The 15,996-nt window shown below is 39.5% G+C and overlaps 1 protein-coding gene across 11 annotated transcripts in view; it reads right to left on the bottom strand.

Annotated features, from left to right (window-relative positions):
• ptprsa (protein tyrosine phosphatase receptor type Sa) overlaps positions 1-15,996 on the bottom strand; it is a 218,031-nt gene that overhangs the window by 61,239 nt on the left and 140,796 nt on the right. For all 11 annotated transcript variants that reach the window (XM_060882282.1, XM_060882275.1, XM_060882309.1 and 8 more), the window contains 4 exons: positions 10,649-10,759; positions 1,627-1,896; positions 800-1,381; positions 514-650 (listed from right to left, as the gene is read on the bottom strand). In XM_060882282.1, the coding sequence (XP_060738265.1) occupies positions 514-650; positions 800-1,381; positions 1,627-1,896; positions 10,649-10,759 (1,100 nt within the window). The remainder of the gene's footprint in view (positions 1-513; positions 651-799; positions 1,382-1,626; positions 1,897-10,648; positions 10,760-15,996) is intronic.

The following is a 15,996-nucleotide window of genomic DNA, read 5'->3' as shown; positions in this document are numbered from 1 at the left end:
TTTCAGTTGTCAGTATGAACACAATGTTGGAATTAATACAAGGATAAAAATAAGACACTATGAGTTTTAAGCAAAAAGGTTATTCCACAGCACTGCTGAATTCTCAATTCTGGTTTGTTAGAAAGTTTTTGTTTCTATTCATAACAGCAGTCCTGATAGAAGCTGCAAAACACATTAATGCACTCGTCCTAATGCGCTATTGGTTTATCGTAACTACTTACACAGAGACGGTTATGTCACATGAACAAATTTTATGTAAGTAATAACATAAACTTGTTTTGCTCAGTTTCATAAGATATAATGGACAAAAAGAGGAATATGTAAGGGGTCTAAGTGGTACAAGAGGAATAAAACGCTGTGTTGTGCTGTTATTAGAAAATAATACGTTTCGGGGTGATGACTGTAACTCAGGCCATGTCACACCACCAAGTTGTTCATCATTTTCCTACAACAGCACATTTCCCAGTGCATTGTTCCTTACATATTTGATATAAATGCTACAATCTAATGCACCTGGCTCCCTTGACTTCCTTCTTTATAACGAAGCTCATAGCTAATGATCCCCTCTTTGTCGAATGCTGGCTCCCAGGTCAGCTCGATGCTGGTGTCCGACACCTCGCCAATCTGAAACTTGGATGGCTGTCCAGGAACTAAGAGACAATTCAGAGTGACAGCATGATACAAAGGCCATACAACAACACAGCAGCATGTGCAGAACACTCATGCTTCATAAAAATAAAGCTTATAAATCAAACTTTAAGCTATCATTAAAAAACAAGAATCTGAGTACTCAACAGACCTCCTTGAAGCACTTTGACATGAATAGAATCTGAAAATGGTCCGTCGCCTACTGAAGTAAAAGCCAGCACACGGATCGTGTAGGTCTCGGAGGCTACAAGGTTCTGAATGGTCGTAATCATGCTGTCTTGCACATTGTGGATCTGCCACATGCTCATTGGCTGAGAAGGGTCCATGGTGTAATAAACACGATAGCCTTTGATTTGGCCATTGGGCTCCTCTGGCTCTTCCCAGCGCACCATCACAGTGCTGTGGGAAATGATCCTGGCCTGGATGTTCCGTGGAGGACTGGCAGGAGCCTGCTCCCCTGTTCTGGCTTCCACTGGCTCACTGGCTGGACCCTGGCCGATGGTGTTCACGGCTGAGACCCGGATCTCATACTCAGTGTTAGGCGAGAGTCCACCGATACTATAGCGAGTGGTGGTGATGGAGTCCATGGTCTCGAACTTGCTGTCTGGGATTTTGGCACGATACTGAATAACGTAATAGGAAACAGGCTCAGGGTTGCCACTGTCCCATGTAATGGTGATGCTGGTGGCTGTAGTTTCAGTAACAACTGGTGTACCTGGAGGCTTGGGCAGGGCTGCCAGAAGGTACATAAAAATTAAAACCAACATAAAAAATTTACCAACAGGCAATTTATGCAAAAAAATGATTACACAAATCCCAAGTGATCTAAAAATCTAAAGAATTCCTGGAAAAATAGTAATGAGTACACAACTGACATAAGTCATCGAAGTTACACAACGTTAGAATGGCATAGGTTATGCCTATTGTAAAAGAAATATATTTTCTTTCTTTTAAGTATTTAAGCATGTCCCCTCTTACATTTAACAATGACTTGAGATACAGCCTCGATGATGCCCAGACTGCTCATGGCCACGCAGGTGTAGTTGGCTGACTCATGCACGCTGTTCAGTTCCAGAACGTTTCGTCCGACTGGCATGTCATCCTCCGGTGTCAAGTCCTCTGAGTTAAGCATCCACTTGACATAAGGCATGGGCGAACCCACTGCCACGCAGGTGATGTTGATGCTGCCGCCTGGCATGATCTCGTGATTGGTGGGCAGGATGGAGAAACGAGGGGGCACACGCCGGACTGCAAACACCCAGAGAAGGATGGAAAACAAGAAAAAGACAGACAGAGAGAAAGAAAGAAAGAGAGGTGACAAGACAGGGCGATGAAAATGAGTCCTTCTTTAGAACACAGACGTTGTCTAAAGAGAGGACGGTAAATCATAAGAAAGAGAGAACAAACTCTAAAATTGTGTAACTCAAAATAAGGATAATGTAACTAAACTAACAAAACTGCTTCACCAACAATATAGATTGACATTAAAGCAACAAATTCATGGCAACAAGGTTCCATTGACTAATATTTGACCCATCACAACACAATTAATTACACAAAAATCTATTATTAATTTCTCATCTTTTAACCTGAACCTCTGTGTTTAAACTACAAGCAAAGTGAAGTACTATGAGTCGGAAATGAGTATGAAAAAATGGTAGAGTGCTGAAAGACTTTCAGTGCTCTACATCATGTGCGGCTGAGCAGGAAGTGGCTCATGGAAGAGTCTCCTACTGGATAGAAACTGGATCAAAAAGGCCAAAAAAAAAGAAAGATACTTGAAAAAATACACACATGTGACTTCATGTATGTGTAAACTAGTCCATTAACTAGGGAGTAAAGATGAGAAACCTTAATCAGATTTTTGTGATCAAGGGTAGATCAACTGGACAAAGCCTCTTTGAGATTTGACACGGTTCCATTGATAGATGCAGCTATCATTTTCACAGACATCATGCAGGAAAAGGGGAAAGAGAAGAACTCAACAGTAAAGTGGAAAAAAACAAACCAAATAGAGATCTGGGATAAAAATGCATAGAGTAATGTAACTCAAAGGTTGCTAGCATGCCCAGACAAAGACGACTGAGGAGGAGGAAGAGGAGAAGAAGAACAGAAAGGCAGAAGAGATAGAGAACGCGCACAAGAGAACAGAGAAGAGAAAGAAGAGGAAGGAGAGCGAGGAGAGAGGGGGAGGGAAACCCACTTCAATGCTGACAAAGTTTCGTTTTTGTCTCTGGCCAGTCGGACTGAATGTAACAGGAGCGTTGTCACATTGCAGTCAAGACCAGAAGCCGAAACGCATTTTTTTTGCATCGTTTTTGCAAAAACAACATCGGTAGCTGATTTTAACTCAACTGGCCATGGATATAAAACAAGGGTTTACTTACAAAACAACAACAAAAAAAAAAGACAGGAAATACACTATTCTACGTACAATGGGAACAATTAAGAACTTAGGGCTGTCAAAGCCACACATGAAACTCAGGATGAGTGAGGATGGCATGGAAAGCAAACAGACAAGAGGGGGCAGGGCATTTAGGAAGAACCCTGGGTTAGCCAGATTGTGGACAATGGTCTTTTCATAACCTGTCCAACTCTTCAGTTCTTGGTAACCTTGAATTTTGTCTTTTAGCTGAATTTGGGCTATTCATTGAGATATTTGTGTCAAAATATCCTTAGGGGATGTTTCCTTAAGGACAAGGATGGATAGGAATAATCCAATACTTACACTATTCAAAATAGAGGATCAGAATGAATTATTTTTTACTATACAGTACTATACATGCTTATGTTCTCTGACATTTTTCTGTTTTTTTTTTTTTTTTTTAATTGCAGAAGTTTCTCTAATTTGCAGTTTGAGACTTCTGGACTTGGGAAATGTTTCTGGACGTACGTATTCCCATGAGAGGGTGAGAGAGAGAAGAAAGAGAGAGAGCGCAAGAGAGAGAGAGAGAGAGAGAGACAGAGAAAGAGGGACAGAGAGAGAGGGAGGGGAGCACATGGAGATTGAGGTGCTAGAGCTGGTTCCAAATAAATTAATAAAATAAATAAAAAGTCAATGACACAAAAGGACAGAGACAACAGGTGGAGACAGACTCAGGCAGCAGAATAACAGACGTAACCGGATGGACAGACTGAGATGAACCTTTTCTACATTTACTTGGGGCTTCAAACAAACAGGGGACATGGACAGATAAAAAGGAAGCAAGAGGAAAGAGGACACAGAGGAGACCTGGTCCAACTCGAGCAGAAATTACAGCTCTCAGTGGGTTTGACTTTTCCCACAGAGGGGCTTGAAATCCAAGATTCGACTCCCACCAACACTTTGAAAGCTTCTAAATCCTTGCACATATTTTCCTATAATTCAGATAACAATCATGTTTATAATTACGTCTTAGAATAAAGTGACCTTTCCAATCTTTTGTAAGTAGGAAAGTTCAGACCTTCTATGCCAGGGTCATCAGTTCCAGTCTTGGGGATAATCTGGTGATTTGTCTTCTCAAAGACACAAGTTAATTATCAGGCAATCGGGAAAATGAAACACTCGCTCTCCAAGATTGGAAATGATGATTTCTCTATCTCCTATGGTGTCCAATAACTGATGTTAAGATATTAAGCAAATTATTATTTCAAAGATACTATTATATATCTATTTGTATTGGCTTACATATTTGCTTTCCAAAGATACATAATATTATACAACAACTTTCCTTGTAACGTTCTCTTAAAATGAATAAATAAATAATTATTTAAAAAAAGGTATAAATAATTTTTTAAAAAAAAAGCCATTTAAAAACGTACCCATCCCAAAAGCACTATTTTTGAGAAAAGGTGAAAGGGCAGCCCGGATGTCGCAAGATCATGCATGGGTGTGACTGCACAAGAAAGAGTATGGAACCAAACCGTCCACCAGAAATTAGAACTGGCAGAGCCAATCAAAGCATGCAACCCAAAATAAATATATAGCTAGCAAGTGCAACTTTAGCAACAGTTTATATGGAACAAAGACAGACATATATAAATACACACAATCAAAATGATGCTGGAATGAAAAAAAAAAATAATTCAATAAAATCACCAAGGCACACACAGATTTTACAGAGCAGGTGTGTTCTTCAAGGCACTGACCACTGATCACAGTCTGAGCAATCTGACAGAATGGATCTTTGAAAAGTAGAGTTACAGTTCTTACCAGATTTACAGCAGCAATTTTATATTAAAATGGAACTACAGACCTGCCAACCCTAAAGAAAACTAAGACTTCCTGTTTTTTTGATATTTCTTATAATAATTGCTTGCTTAATGCCATGCACAGAAACCGTGAAATGGTTTCACATAGCTGTCACTTTTTACGGTTGATCAGCTGCTCAAGTTGAATGCATAACAGGAGAGCAAAGCAAACAAATGGCATTTTTACACACTGTCTAATCTATACATCATTACCATCATTATTATTTAAGTGTTACTCTAAAGTGTAGGCCTACTGAAGCCTTTATTGGGCAAAATAGTCAGTACTTTTTCCTGTTTCCAAAAATATTTCCTATTACTTAAAATAATATAAATGTATTTATCTAATGTAAGGAGCTGGGGCAAGCTGGTGGGGGGTTGTTTCAGAATACCTACACCACTGTCAGTCGTTCCAGATTTATATGCCCATTTCCTAACTGATATTTGCGTTGAAGAAACCATACGCTGTTTTGGCATCGTATTAGTGATAGTCTACTGCACCCTTAAAATGATCCTACACAAAATGCTATAAGGTTGGCAGATCTGTAAGATATCCAGTGAGAGCTTTTATTTGGCTTTTTTCCCTTTTTAACCCTAGATGGGTTTGCAGAGAGTCAGCCAGCTTTGAAAAGTGAGTGAACAAGGGCTGCAACCTTTCACCCTTTGACGCTAATCACTGCCAGGATAATAACCATTATTGTTATTGTTATGTACTCATTTAGTTACAAAGTAAATAGACTTACAAGCATTATATCAATGTTTTGCTTAGAAAATTTCATTCTTAATAGCTATGTTAATAGGCTAAACTACAGCTTCAAAAGTTCGTGCAAAAGTACTTTAGCCTGCTTTACCATGCCAAGATTAAAATTTAGATTTATGAAACCCTTTGTGAAAATCTGTCTGACTTCAAAGTTAAGACAACAATGTCTCAAAACAGTTTATCCATCTGCCATTGACAAAAGACCAACTCCAAATGAGTCTGGACTCATCCAGTACACGTCAACATTTGAATCCTAGACTATCGATCCATCAGGCTGGTCCGGCTTTGAAGTAGTGCTGCGTGAATCAGAGTGCTGTTTTCAGGCTTTATCTGAGCCTCGACTAGCAATAACAGCCTGAGCTTTCTGCTGTCATATACAGGATGAGTTAGTGTGATTGAATCTGAACTTAATTGACCTCTTCGTCTAAAAGTCTTTCAATAAAACCAGACTGGACCAAACAGTTTAAGAGCAAAAAAAAAAAAAAAGAGTCAAATCTTCATTTCAAGCCCCGATGTGGCGAGAAAGACAAATCAAAGGATTTAATAGTAGACAAGGTGAAAGGCAAGGTAAAAAAGAGAAAACGCCACTTCTGGTTCCTTTTTAAACATTGCTTTTAGAATAAGAAGATGTGAAGGAAGGAATTGCGCCAGACCAGTGTTTCGAAGGTGAGCACTATCTGCCATTTTGGTGAGACAGTCTGTCCAGCCCCAAAATGATGAAGAGAAAAGCGAACAAAACTCGCAGCCCATAGTGCCACCTTGAAGCAGAGATTACACCTTGCTTTGGTGTTGACACCTCGAAGGTTCCGTTCCACCTGGGCAAAGTAGGTTGGTGGGCATTTCCAGCCACAGGAGGTTGCTCACATTAACTGAAATGCTAGACAGTCTCAGTGGAGGCTTAGAGGATTCAGCACCAGTAATGGAAGTTATTACTGGTACAAAGCCGCAGAACATCTGTGGCCGGGTTATCTGATTATGACAAATACAAGACTGATAGAGTCTGGGACTGCATTACTTGTGAGATTTTAGACACACATTTTAGCCCACCAGAGAACAGGGTGTAATCTAGCTTTCTTTTCCATTTTACACACAAAAATGCACAGCAAGGCATGCAAGCACATGCAAGCTACAGGGGTGGTGACCATGCAAACATGTACACATGCACATGCAGTTTAGCAAAAAAGTAAAAAAAAGAGAGAGAGAAAAAAAAGAAAAAATTCAAACACAACAGTTTAGCACAGCACAGTCTTCCAGCATCATTGAACGTATGTCTCTTTATGTAATCATCCAGAAAGATTTAAACCTTTAAATCATATATTATTCTGAGCAGAACTGACAAATAACTTCAAAGCTATATTGGCAGGCACAAGTAGAGATTACTGGACATATTCAGACTGGTCATTGCTGTTAATTTTGTCTTTTCTCCAGGGAGTTAAGCTTCAGTAAATCAAAGTTCAAAAGGATGTTATTATACATACTGTGTTAATTAATTTCCCTGCTAATTAGGTACAGTAGTGAATTTAACTGCTTTTTTTTTTGGGATAGAAAAGATTAAAGGAGCTGCATAAATTCAGCCTTTGGACACACAGTTTTATTAACGTGACAATCTTGCTAATTTAAAGCTTTGCCGTCATACAGGTGCCCCCTCATGTGTCCTAGCAGAGATCAGTTGTCGTGGGTACGACCAGATTTGACAAATAAAATCTTGCCAATAAATGCCAGGCCCTGGGAGTCGCAGTGCTGCCTTTTCATTATTTATACCTCTAACTCCTGCTTGGGGCCTGCGTGACGACTACACTTCCCCCCCTTAACACCGGCATGTATTCCTCTGCATATGAATTATTGAAGAGGCCATTTTGTTTCAGCACAGACATTACGTGCTGGTTTAGCACTGCAGTTTAGCATGGGGGCATTCTTGCATGATTTTGCTTAAAAAATCCATTCGATGATCCTGACCGTGTTTGAGGTGTCTGGTTTCCATTCTACCGATTTCTTCTCCTCACGTTGCTCTATTATACAGATAATAAATTCACGAATGCTGGTGCAAAAAGTGGAAAAAAAAAAATCTCAGAGCTAGATTAGATATATTTGCTAGATTCTGTAACTGGAGATGTAATACAGAATTGGACATGCTTCAGAAAGCAGCCTGATGAGCTGCAGCCCAGCACATGTGGGCCATTACGTTCAGTGTGTAAATCTCACAAAACTGATGGGTCAAAGTGAAATGGGCCCTCGATTTAACCAATGCAGACGCCAGTGGACCGAGCTGGAATTGGGTCCCAATTAAATTTGGCTGCTTCTCCACAGTATTTGACCAGGATTAGACTCAAATCAAAAAGAGAAAACAAAAAAAAACAAGCCAACAGATTTATGTTTGGGCCTAATTTTGGTGGCTTAATGAGGCAAATCGTTTTCTGAAATTCAATTCAGACACGTGCCGTCACTGAGGGGATCAAATGAATCATAAATCCTGGTTTGATTGAGCCGGCTGAATAGAAAAGGACAAGTGGCAGTCAGTCAACAAAGCAGTCCCTGCTTGCACACTGCCAGTTTGAAAAGCCAAGCTCCTGCTCTCTGAGCGACTTTCAGGAATTTAGAGATCATTATATTTGCTGCTGATCTCTGTGAATTATCCATGAGTAGAAAATTCTACAAAAAGTAATAGCGCCCAATCGGGTTTTATTTGCCACAATAGATTTGGAGTGAGATGGCAGGAACACTGGCTGTAAAACTACATTTTTTTTTTTTTTTTTTTTTGCAGTAAGTCTATGTTGGAACTACAAACAGCTGCGCGTTATAACGGATAAGTGTGCACAAAAATACATACCACATTTAACACAGAGAAAATTCCAACATAAAAGGAGTTAAAAATGTAACAAACAAAGACAAAGGCAAACACACTACTATAAACATGTAATTAACTCCATAAGAGGCCACAGATGACTTAATTAGGGTAATATGCTTAAAAAGAAAAAAAGGAAGTAAAGAGAAGTTCACAAGTTCACACAAACACACAAGAGCAAGAAAAGAAACAAAGTGTCCACAAATATGTCCATTCTGGGCATGCAACGAGCAAAGCAACATTCTCTCATCATGCATGTATAATCCATATGCTTATTCCCATGACATCAAATGCAATAAAGCTTTATCTTGAGCAGAAGCAATACCAAAAGATGCATACACGACAAAGGCCCCACAATGCAAACTCAAATGTAAAGGTTTTTTTTTTTTTAATAAAAAGAGCCCGAACTTTTCGGGTATTTATTTTTTCTAATCTCTTTTTTTTTTTGCAAACAAATCAAAATTTCCTTCAACTATTGAACTATTTAGCAGGTTTGAATATTTAGTTAATGCTCATTCAAACTGCTAATGAGCCTTGTAATAAATAAATGTATTTAAAAAAAAGTTTCAAACAACGTTTTTCGCCTTTAATGTGGGTAAAAAAAGTAAAAAAGAAAAAACACACCAACCTTCTCGAAGCTCTGAGGGATGTAAAGGGGTTGATGCAGAACACAATGACATGAGGAGAAGAGAAAAATAGGGGAAACACAGAGAGAGTAAAAAAGGCCACCTCAAGGCTTTAAGTTGCTGCATATCTCTGCTTTTGCTTTTTCCCTTTTCGAAGTCTACATCTTACAGCAGTGACACCCATTTTGTCACAATCTTGCTGGTTGCTTTTTGACCTAGAAGGACGCCGTTTCCCCCAGCGCTCTCTACGAAGCACTTGGGGTGAATTTAAATACGTCATCACAATAAAAAAAATCACAACGTCTTTTTTTAGCCACCTCAAAAGCTCCCATGGTGGCCATTTGTTTAAATTAGAGAACAGAACGGAGAGAAAAGAAACAAAAGCGAAACCAATGAAACGACAAAAATAAATAAATAAATAAACTTGCTGCACAAAAAGCATGACTTTTATTAAATTTAGCAGCTACAATGAGAGTGAATTTAAATACATGTCTATCAGCAGTTTTTACTAAAAAATACCAGTTTGGATCTGTTTTGAAATGTAAATCATCAAATTTAGTGCTTTAGCCGTGCAGTTTTGGAGTAGCTTTGCATTGTAGCTGTTAATTTCAAGTGCAGAACACTCTAGAAACCAAAACACATTTGATTACAGTCGAGATTAGAATCAAGCTTTGAAAATGAACGGAAGGAGACATGTGATACATTTTTTTAGTGCGGCAGGTGTATCAGTGAAAATGAACACACTTCTTTTAAAAGCAGAATAATACTTATAACAACAAAACAACACCTTGGCATTCTAGCAGTATCTAGCAGAAACCTGAATTATTTATCAGAAACAGTCTCAAGGAATATTATCAGCATCTTCTGTTATTGATGAAAGCAATCGATTAAAAAAAAAAGCTTGTTATAGCCAGTAGTTCTCAAAGCCAAGCCTGCTGAATTGTTGCTCATGTGGATGTGTCGCCTCCTCTAACATATTCAGGTTCATGTCACATAGTTAATCAGGTCATACAGTGATAATGAAATAATCAGTTAAATGTGATGTATTATAATAGAAAACACAAACAATGGCACTGAGAACTGCTGCTTATAACAATAACATCATATTCATTATAGCATATTGTCTTTCTTGTTCCCTTCTAAAATAAATTACTATTATTTTTATACACTATTCATGAGTGTGGTCTGCAGCGTATATGAGCTGAATACTCATCCATAAACAATATCATCCTCAATTTTGTTTTTTTTACCTTTTTATTTTGATTGCCTTGGCAGCCAATCAAAATTAGACTTACCATCATCCACTTGTACCTGAAAAGCTCAATAGAGATAATACCACCGAAGGATTTTATATGCTTATATATTCTTTTTTTTAAAGACATGGGAATATTCATTTTAGCATTCAAGCAAAAGTAACTAATTCTATTCCACAAAGCCCAGTTTAATATTTTCTATTACGGTCTAAAAGAACAGTAGGTTTGCCCCACATTTATGCATAGTGACGGACTGGACGGAGAGAATCTCCGAGGCCAGGTTGCTCCCTACCTCGCACATACAAGTTGGCAGGGGCGGAGTAGCGCACACCTTCCACGTTTGTCGCTACACACTCGTACTTCCCCTGATCCGTCTCCTCGGTGTTCTCAATTTGCAAGGCCCCTGGGAGGAGGGCAACGCCCAAAGAGAATGAGAGAGAGAGAGAGCGAGAGAGAGAGAGAGAGAGAGAGAGAGAGAGAGAGAGAGAGAGAGAGAGATATGATGAGAAAAAAGAAACAATTTCAATAACCATGTGTTGTACAATGAACAGACGATTCATAAGGGCTCTGAGAGGGCTATATAGAAAAGAGATGACTTCAAATATTTATTTCATAAAAAATTTCATTACTGAAAGCTTTTATTATAACTTTGTGCAGCTATTTTCCTTACCCTCTTCTGATCAAGTATTTGATGTAGCATGTCATGTTTTCACCCTTGAAAGTCAAAATGGGTATATGTTTTGTCTGTGGGTTGCCATGTCTTGTCTTTTGAATACAAGTTAAAATATTATTTGAATCTGGTTAGCATCTTTTCTACCAAATACCAAAAAAAGGTTTAACGGACTGCTTGTGGGCTAGCAAGAGAGTTATATATTGGCTCTGTGCTGAACTTTATTTTGCTTGGTTTCAGTAATTGTCATTTTTGTGTCAGCCCAGTAGAACCATTCACCAGATCACTTCTTGGCAGCAGGTGACCTGAAATCACCTGGTGCCATTTGTCAAACTCATTTGTGTTATTAGGCCCTATGAATTCATAGCTACAAACATGCAAATGCTAACACCTTCTTTTTTCTTTGCATGTGTAACATCACTGACAGCTCGACACACCTGAAGCAGCACTACCTGTGCTATTCAGTACATATGAGCTAACAGATAACCACAATTATGTAGCACAGCCTGTATAATCAGAGATAGAGACCAATGCAATCTTACTCACAAAGAAAGCAAGACCAATTACACTCCCCTGGACTCTGGACTCACAGATGACTGTGTCACTGTTGAGCTTTCAACTTGCCTTCTCCCAAAGATAAGGTGACACCTTGAACAGCTGTGGCACTTGAGAGGCCCTAAAAATTAACTGGTGGAGATGTACTTTGGTGCACTACAATTACAATACATCTGGTGCCTGTGACAGTCTGGGAAGCTCGCTCTGTCAGAAACTCCTGTGATCTCACCAGGAGCCCAGGCCATCAGAGAACAGATTGTGCAGTGTAAATTGGTGGTAAGGCCACATGTTTTGTAAGCTATAGTTAGTTCCTTAGCTGACTGTAAAACCTTAGCATTTGGCTCAAACTACTAAAACATAACATCTGTTAAATGACCCAGGAGAACTCACTGATTAGTTTGTAGGTATGTATGTTGTGACCCCTGTGCTTGTGCCACCAGTGTCCATAGATGTCAATTTGACTGAGCCATGAGCTCAGTCCAATTACATGTTGTGGTCAAGAATACAAGATTCTTGCATTGTTTATTACAAAAGAATAGCCATGTAATGCAGTGACACTATCTGTATGTACCTGTATATCGTCGCTGTCGGGCGGAAACCTCGTATGTCCAAATTTGGTCAATTTCATATTTTTTCACATATATCGATGCTGTTGGTCAGTCCCCACGTGGGTCTGTTATTTTTACAAGTTATTAACCAATCTAAAGTCTTGAAAATAGCTTGAGCGCAAGTCTCTTAACTCCATTGGACACTTCAACTGTCCACCTCTTCCTCACTCCGCAGGAGAGCTTCGTGGCATATTTCTCCTCAAGAAGAGTCTCAACGAATCAACATGTCTTCTGAGGTAAATGTCTTCAATACACTGGGCTCAAAGAAAAAAAAATCTTGACCCCCGCTAGTTCTGGTGCTCGTCTGAGGACAGGAATTTAGCGCAAGACAATCCACTGCAACGCGGACTAAACCCTGTGCACTGCAGATAAGGTACAGCGTTTTTTTAATTTCCTGAAAAGTAACGGTTTTGGAGATACGAGTATTCCGCCCGACAGCGACGATATGTTCAGTCTTCCATAAATCCATGTATCTGTATGTGATTAACCTTGAAACAGGCAAAGCCCAACATTTTTAAAAAAAGTAACCCATAGGCAGAAACACAGTATGCAGCTACATAGTATGTGAATTCTGGCTCAGACAGTTTCTCAACCTCAGCTTCACCGCTTGAGTCCATAACTAGTCCAGGAAATTCTAAATGTTCATCATTCACATCAATCGCAGGTGGTATCATATAACAGGTTCATCTGCAGAGTTTCCCCAGCTGTCTCCATACAATATTTGTGGTTGGCTGTTTTCCCTGTAATGAAGTGAAATTGCTCAGTCCACTCAAATATCATTTCTGCAATAGTAATACCTTAAGGCTTCTAGCTTTCTAAAGGGATTTAACTCAAAAGAAAATTTGTTGTAGGACTTTATAGTCATTTGGGAGTTGACCAGGAGGAACAAACCAAAGATCTAAAAGATCTTTTAAGTGTACAGGGGAGATGGAAACTATTTTTCCCTCAAAGACCATTTTACTCAAGAATCAAACGCTTTTCTCTGCATCTGCAGACTGGAAAGAGTCCAGGATCAGAGCACATGGTCAGCCAGGGTACATTGCTTTGGGTTCGGTTGAGGTACAATGCTTTGGGTTCGGTTGTGTCTGAGATAAAACACTATCTTACACTCTTAGGGGGAAAAGGGATCCTCAAACATTATATTGATGGCTTTTCTGAAAAGGGAACCATAGTTTGGGGTACTAGAGTATAGTTACAGGCTTGGTAAAGAATTGTCTCCTCTGACAGAGATTGACTTGAAAATGACATGCAGGACTAGCCAAAAACTTTGTAATGTGAAATGATCTGGCGTATATCAGACCAGGAAAGCATTGGTACTGCTATCTTCCAGTTATGTGGAATCTGTGGTATTTTACGAAAGTCTATTCGAGTTACAGGCTTGCAAGAGGGCAGTGCATGATGACACAGATCAAACTGACCATGAGATTAACATTTGTCTGCTATGCAGTGTTGTTCCATTAAATCAGGAATGCCAATTCATTCTCCCTACCTTGCATCCAGTTTCATCACCCTTTATTTAGAATACATGCTATTTCTGTTTAATTTCTGCCCTTTAATCAAGCACTATTTTAGCTATAAGCCAGATGGAGAGCTATATTTTTTCATCGGGATCAGTTGTTTCTGTCCTCATCTCATCTTCTACACCTGGAACCAGTCTGAATCACCACTCGGACACAAAATTGGTACCCAAATAAAGATCCTTTCCAGCCACATAGAGCTTTGTGCTAAAGCCCATGCTGCGTTCTTAGATGCCTATTTTCAGTCCTTCACACTCAAAAGCACAGGTGTCAATAACAGCCTTTTCCAAGTGGTGTTCCTACCACACCTCTAATCACTCAGATCCCATCAGGGAGGCCAGGCCAGAATAGCATGTGACGCGATGAGAGCAGGTGGGCCTATAGATGTGTGTGTGTGTGTGTATGTGTGTGTGTGTGGGGATCGTTTGATGCACGCTGCGGGTAGCCTGGCTGTAGCAGGTGAAACTGTAGTGTGTTTTGAAGTCTCCTCAGGTGATGTTACACAAGCATGTTGTGTACACGGACGAATGCAGAAAACTCAGCCATGCTGCTAACTGCATTCTAATGTTATTTAACCGGGCTGTGATAATTAAAACAAGCCATGGCTCTGCTTCCTTTCTCACAGGCTCTTTTTCGCAAGGGCAATAAGTCTTGTGCTGCCCTCTCTGTGTCCAGCCTCAAAGGGCTTTTAAGAACCGGTCCACTTTTAATCAGCTAATGACTCTGTGGGAGAGCTGCTATAGATCGCTGATGAGAAAACCTTCAGTAAAACAAGGGAGGTAAATAAATTAAAGGCTATTTAAATTCCAGCAGCAACTCAAGACCATAAATATTCTCTGCCTTTTTTTTCATTGTCTAAACTGGGTTATTTTAGGTGATGGGCTTTATTAGACAGGATCAGCTGATGCGGCCATCCCTACTGACTTCATTATGGATTTGCCTGTGGTTTTTCTTCATTCAAAGCTGGGGTAGAAAAACTACACAGAGAATGTCCAAGTCAAGAAAGCCACAATGATACTATTTTATTCTTTTTCAAACTGCTTTCGTCTTGTGTGATGCTTTATCATTATAGCATGGTACTGCTAAGGACACACACAAGCACCAAAGCTCATTAAGGTATCCTTGTGGCACATGCTAAGCTTATATCCTATCATTCTTTTTAGCCATGCTGCTTAATTTTTCACCACCTTTTTTGTTGGAACCCTTTGTTGTTGGACACAATGAATGTGATTTGCATTCACACAATGTGCATGTTTCTTCTTGATATGGGACGTTAAGCTTCTTTCCCTCCTTCAACCAAAACATCTAATTTTCTCTTTTGAACCAGGCAGTCCCCGGCCAAGTGAAAAGTGGTGTCATTAAACGGTGCCGAGCCAGGGCATTTTCGATTTGCTGCTATCCAAAACAAAATGCCTTTGATGTCGCATCTTTCAAAAGCGCTGCTGTTAATTATTATTTGTTATGTATGAGCATGACTATTTCGAATTCCCCAAATTCCTGCTGCCTGTGGCCTTTTCCAAGACTGTAGGGTAGCTGGCACACAATATTGTTTTCACTGAGAGAAAATATACTACAAGAATATATAAACAAAATGGGGAAATTATCTCATGGTAGCTAGTGGAGTAATGGCTTAAAGGATGCCATGTGATAAAAGACGTGTGGCATGTCTTTATGATAAACGTTTGTTCAGCAGAGTGCCCAGGCTTTGCCTGTGGAAAACAGAAAGGAAACAGGCCAGCCAGCATGAACCCTCCAGCTGAGACCTATTACAACAAACAGAACCATAACGACAATAACACCGGATTTGTGAAAAGAACATGGCATTACATAGCCATGAACAAATGCTGCCACGGTGGAGATACACATTTGCAAGGACAATGGTCATCACATAAATGAAGCCATATTGAACCAGCCATGAAATGAACAGCTTCTTGATTATTAACCCATGTGCTCCTTTTGGGTTTACAGGGAAGGAAGGGAAGCTGATAAAATCTGCATACCTGAATCACACTTGACAAGCCATGACAAGAAGAGTTGATTTTGCATGCATTCTCACTGCATGACAATTTGCTGATCTAGTTTGGTACTTGGTATCACTTTAAAAGTGATCATTTACTCATTTTCAGTAACCACTTCATCATGGTTAAGGGTTATGCTAGATCTGGAGCCAATTCCAAAAAACATTGTGTGAAATGGAAAACAGGAAAACATGATTCTAATGTCCTTTAGAAGGGAATTTATAGTCTATGCATTTCCACATTTAGCCTTTATATTGCTAATAAACAAGATT

This window comes from Tachysurus vachellii, chromosome 1 (assembly GCF_030014155.1).
Source record: "Tachysurus vachellii isolate PV-2020 chromosome 1, HZAU_Pvac_v1, whole genome shotgun sequence".
NCBI classification, from domain to species: domain Eukaryota; kingdom Metazoa; phylum Chordata; class Actinopteri; order Siluriformes; family Bagridae; genus Tachysurus; species Tachysurus vachellii.
Note: the sequence above shows the minus strand (reverse complement) of the source record. Positions and strands in the feature narration are given on the sequence as shown.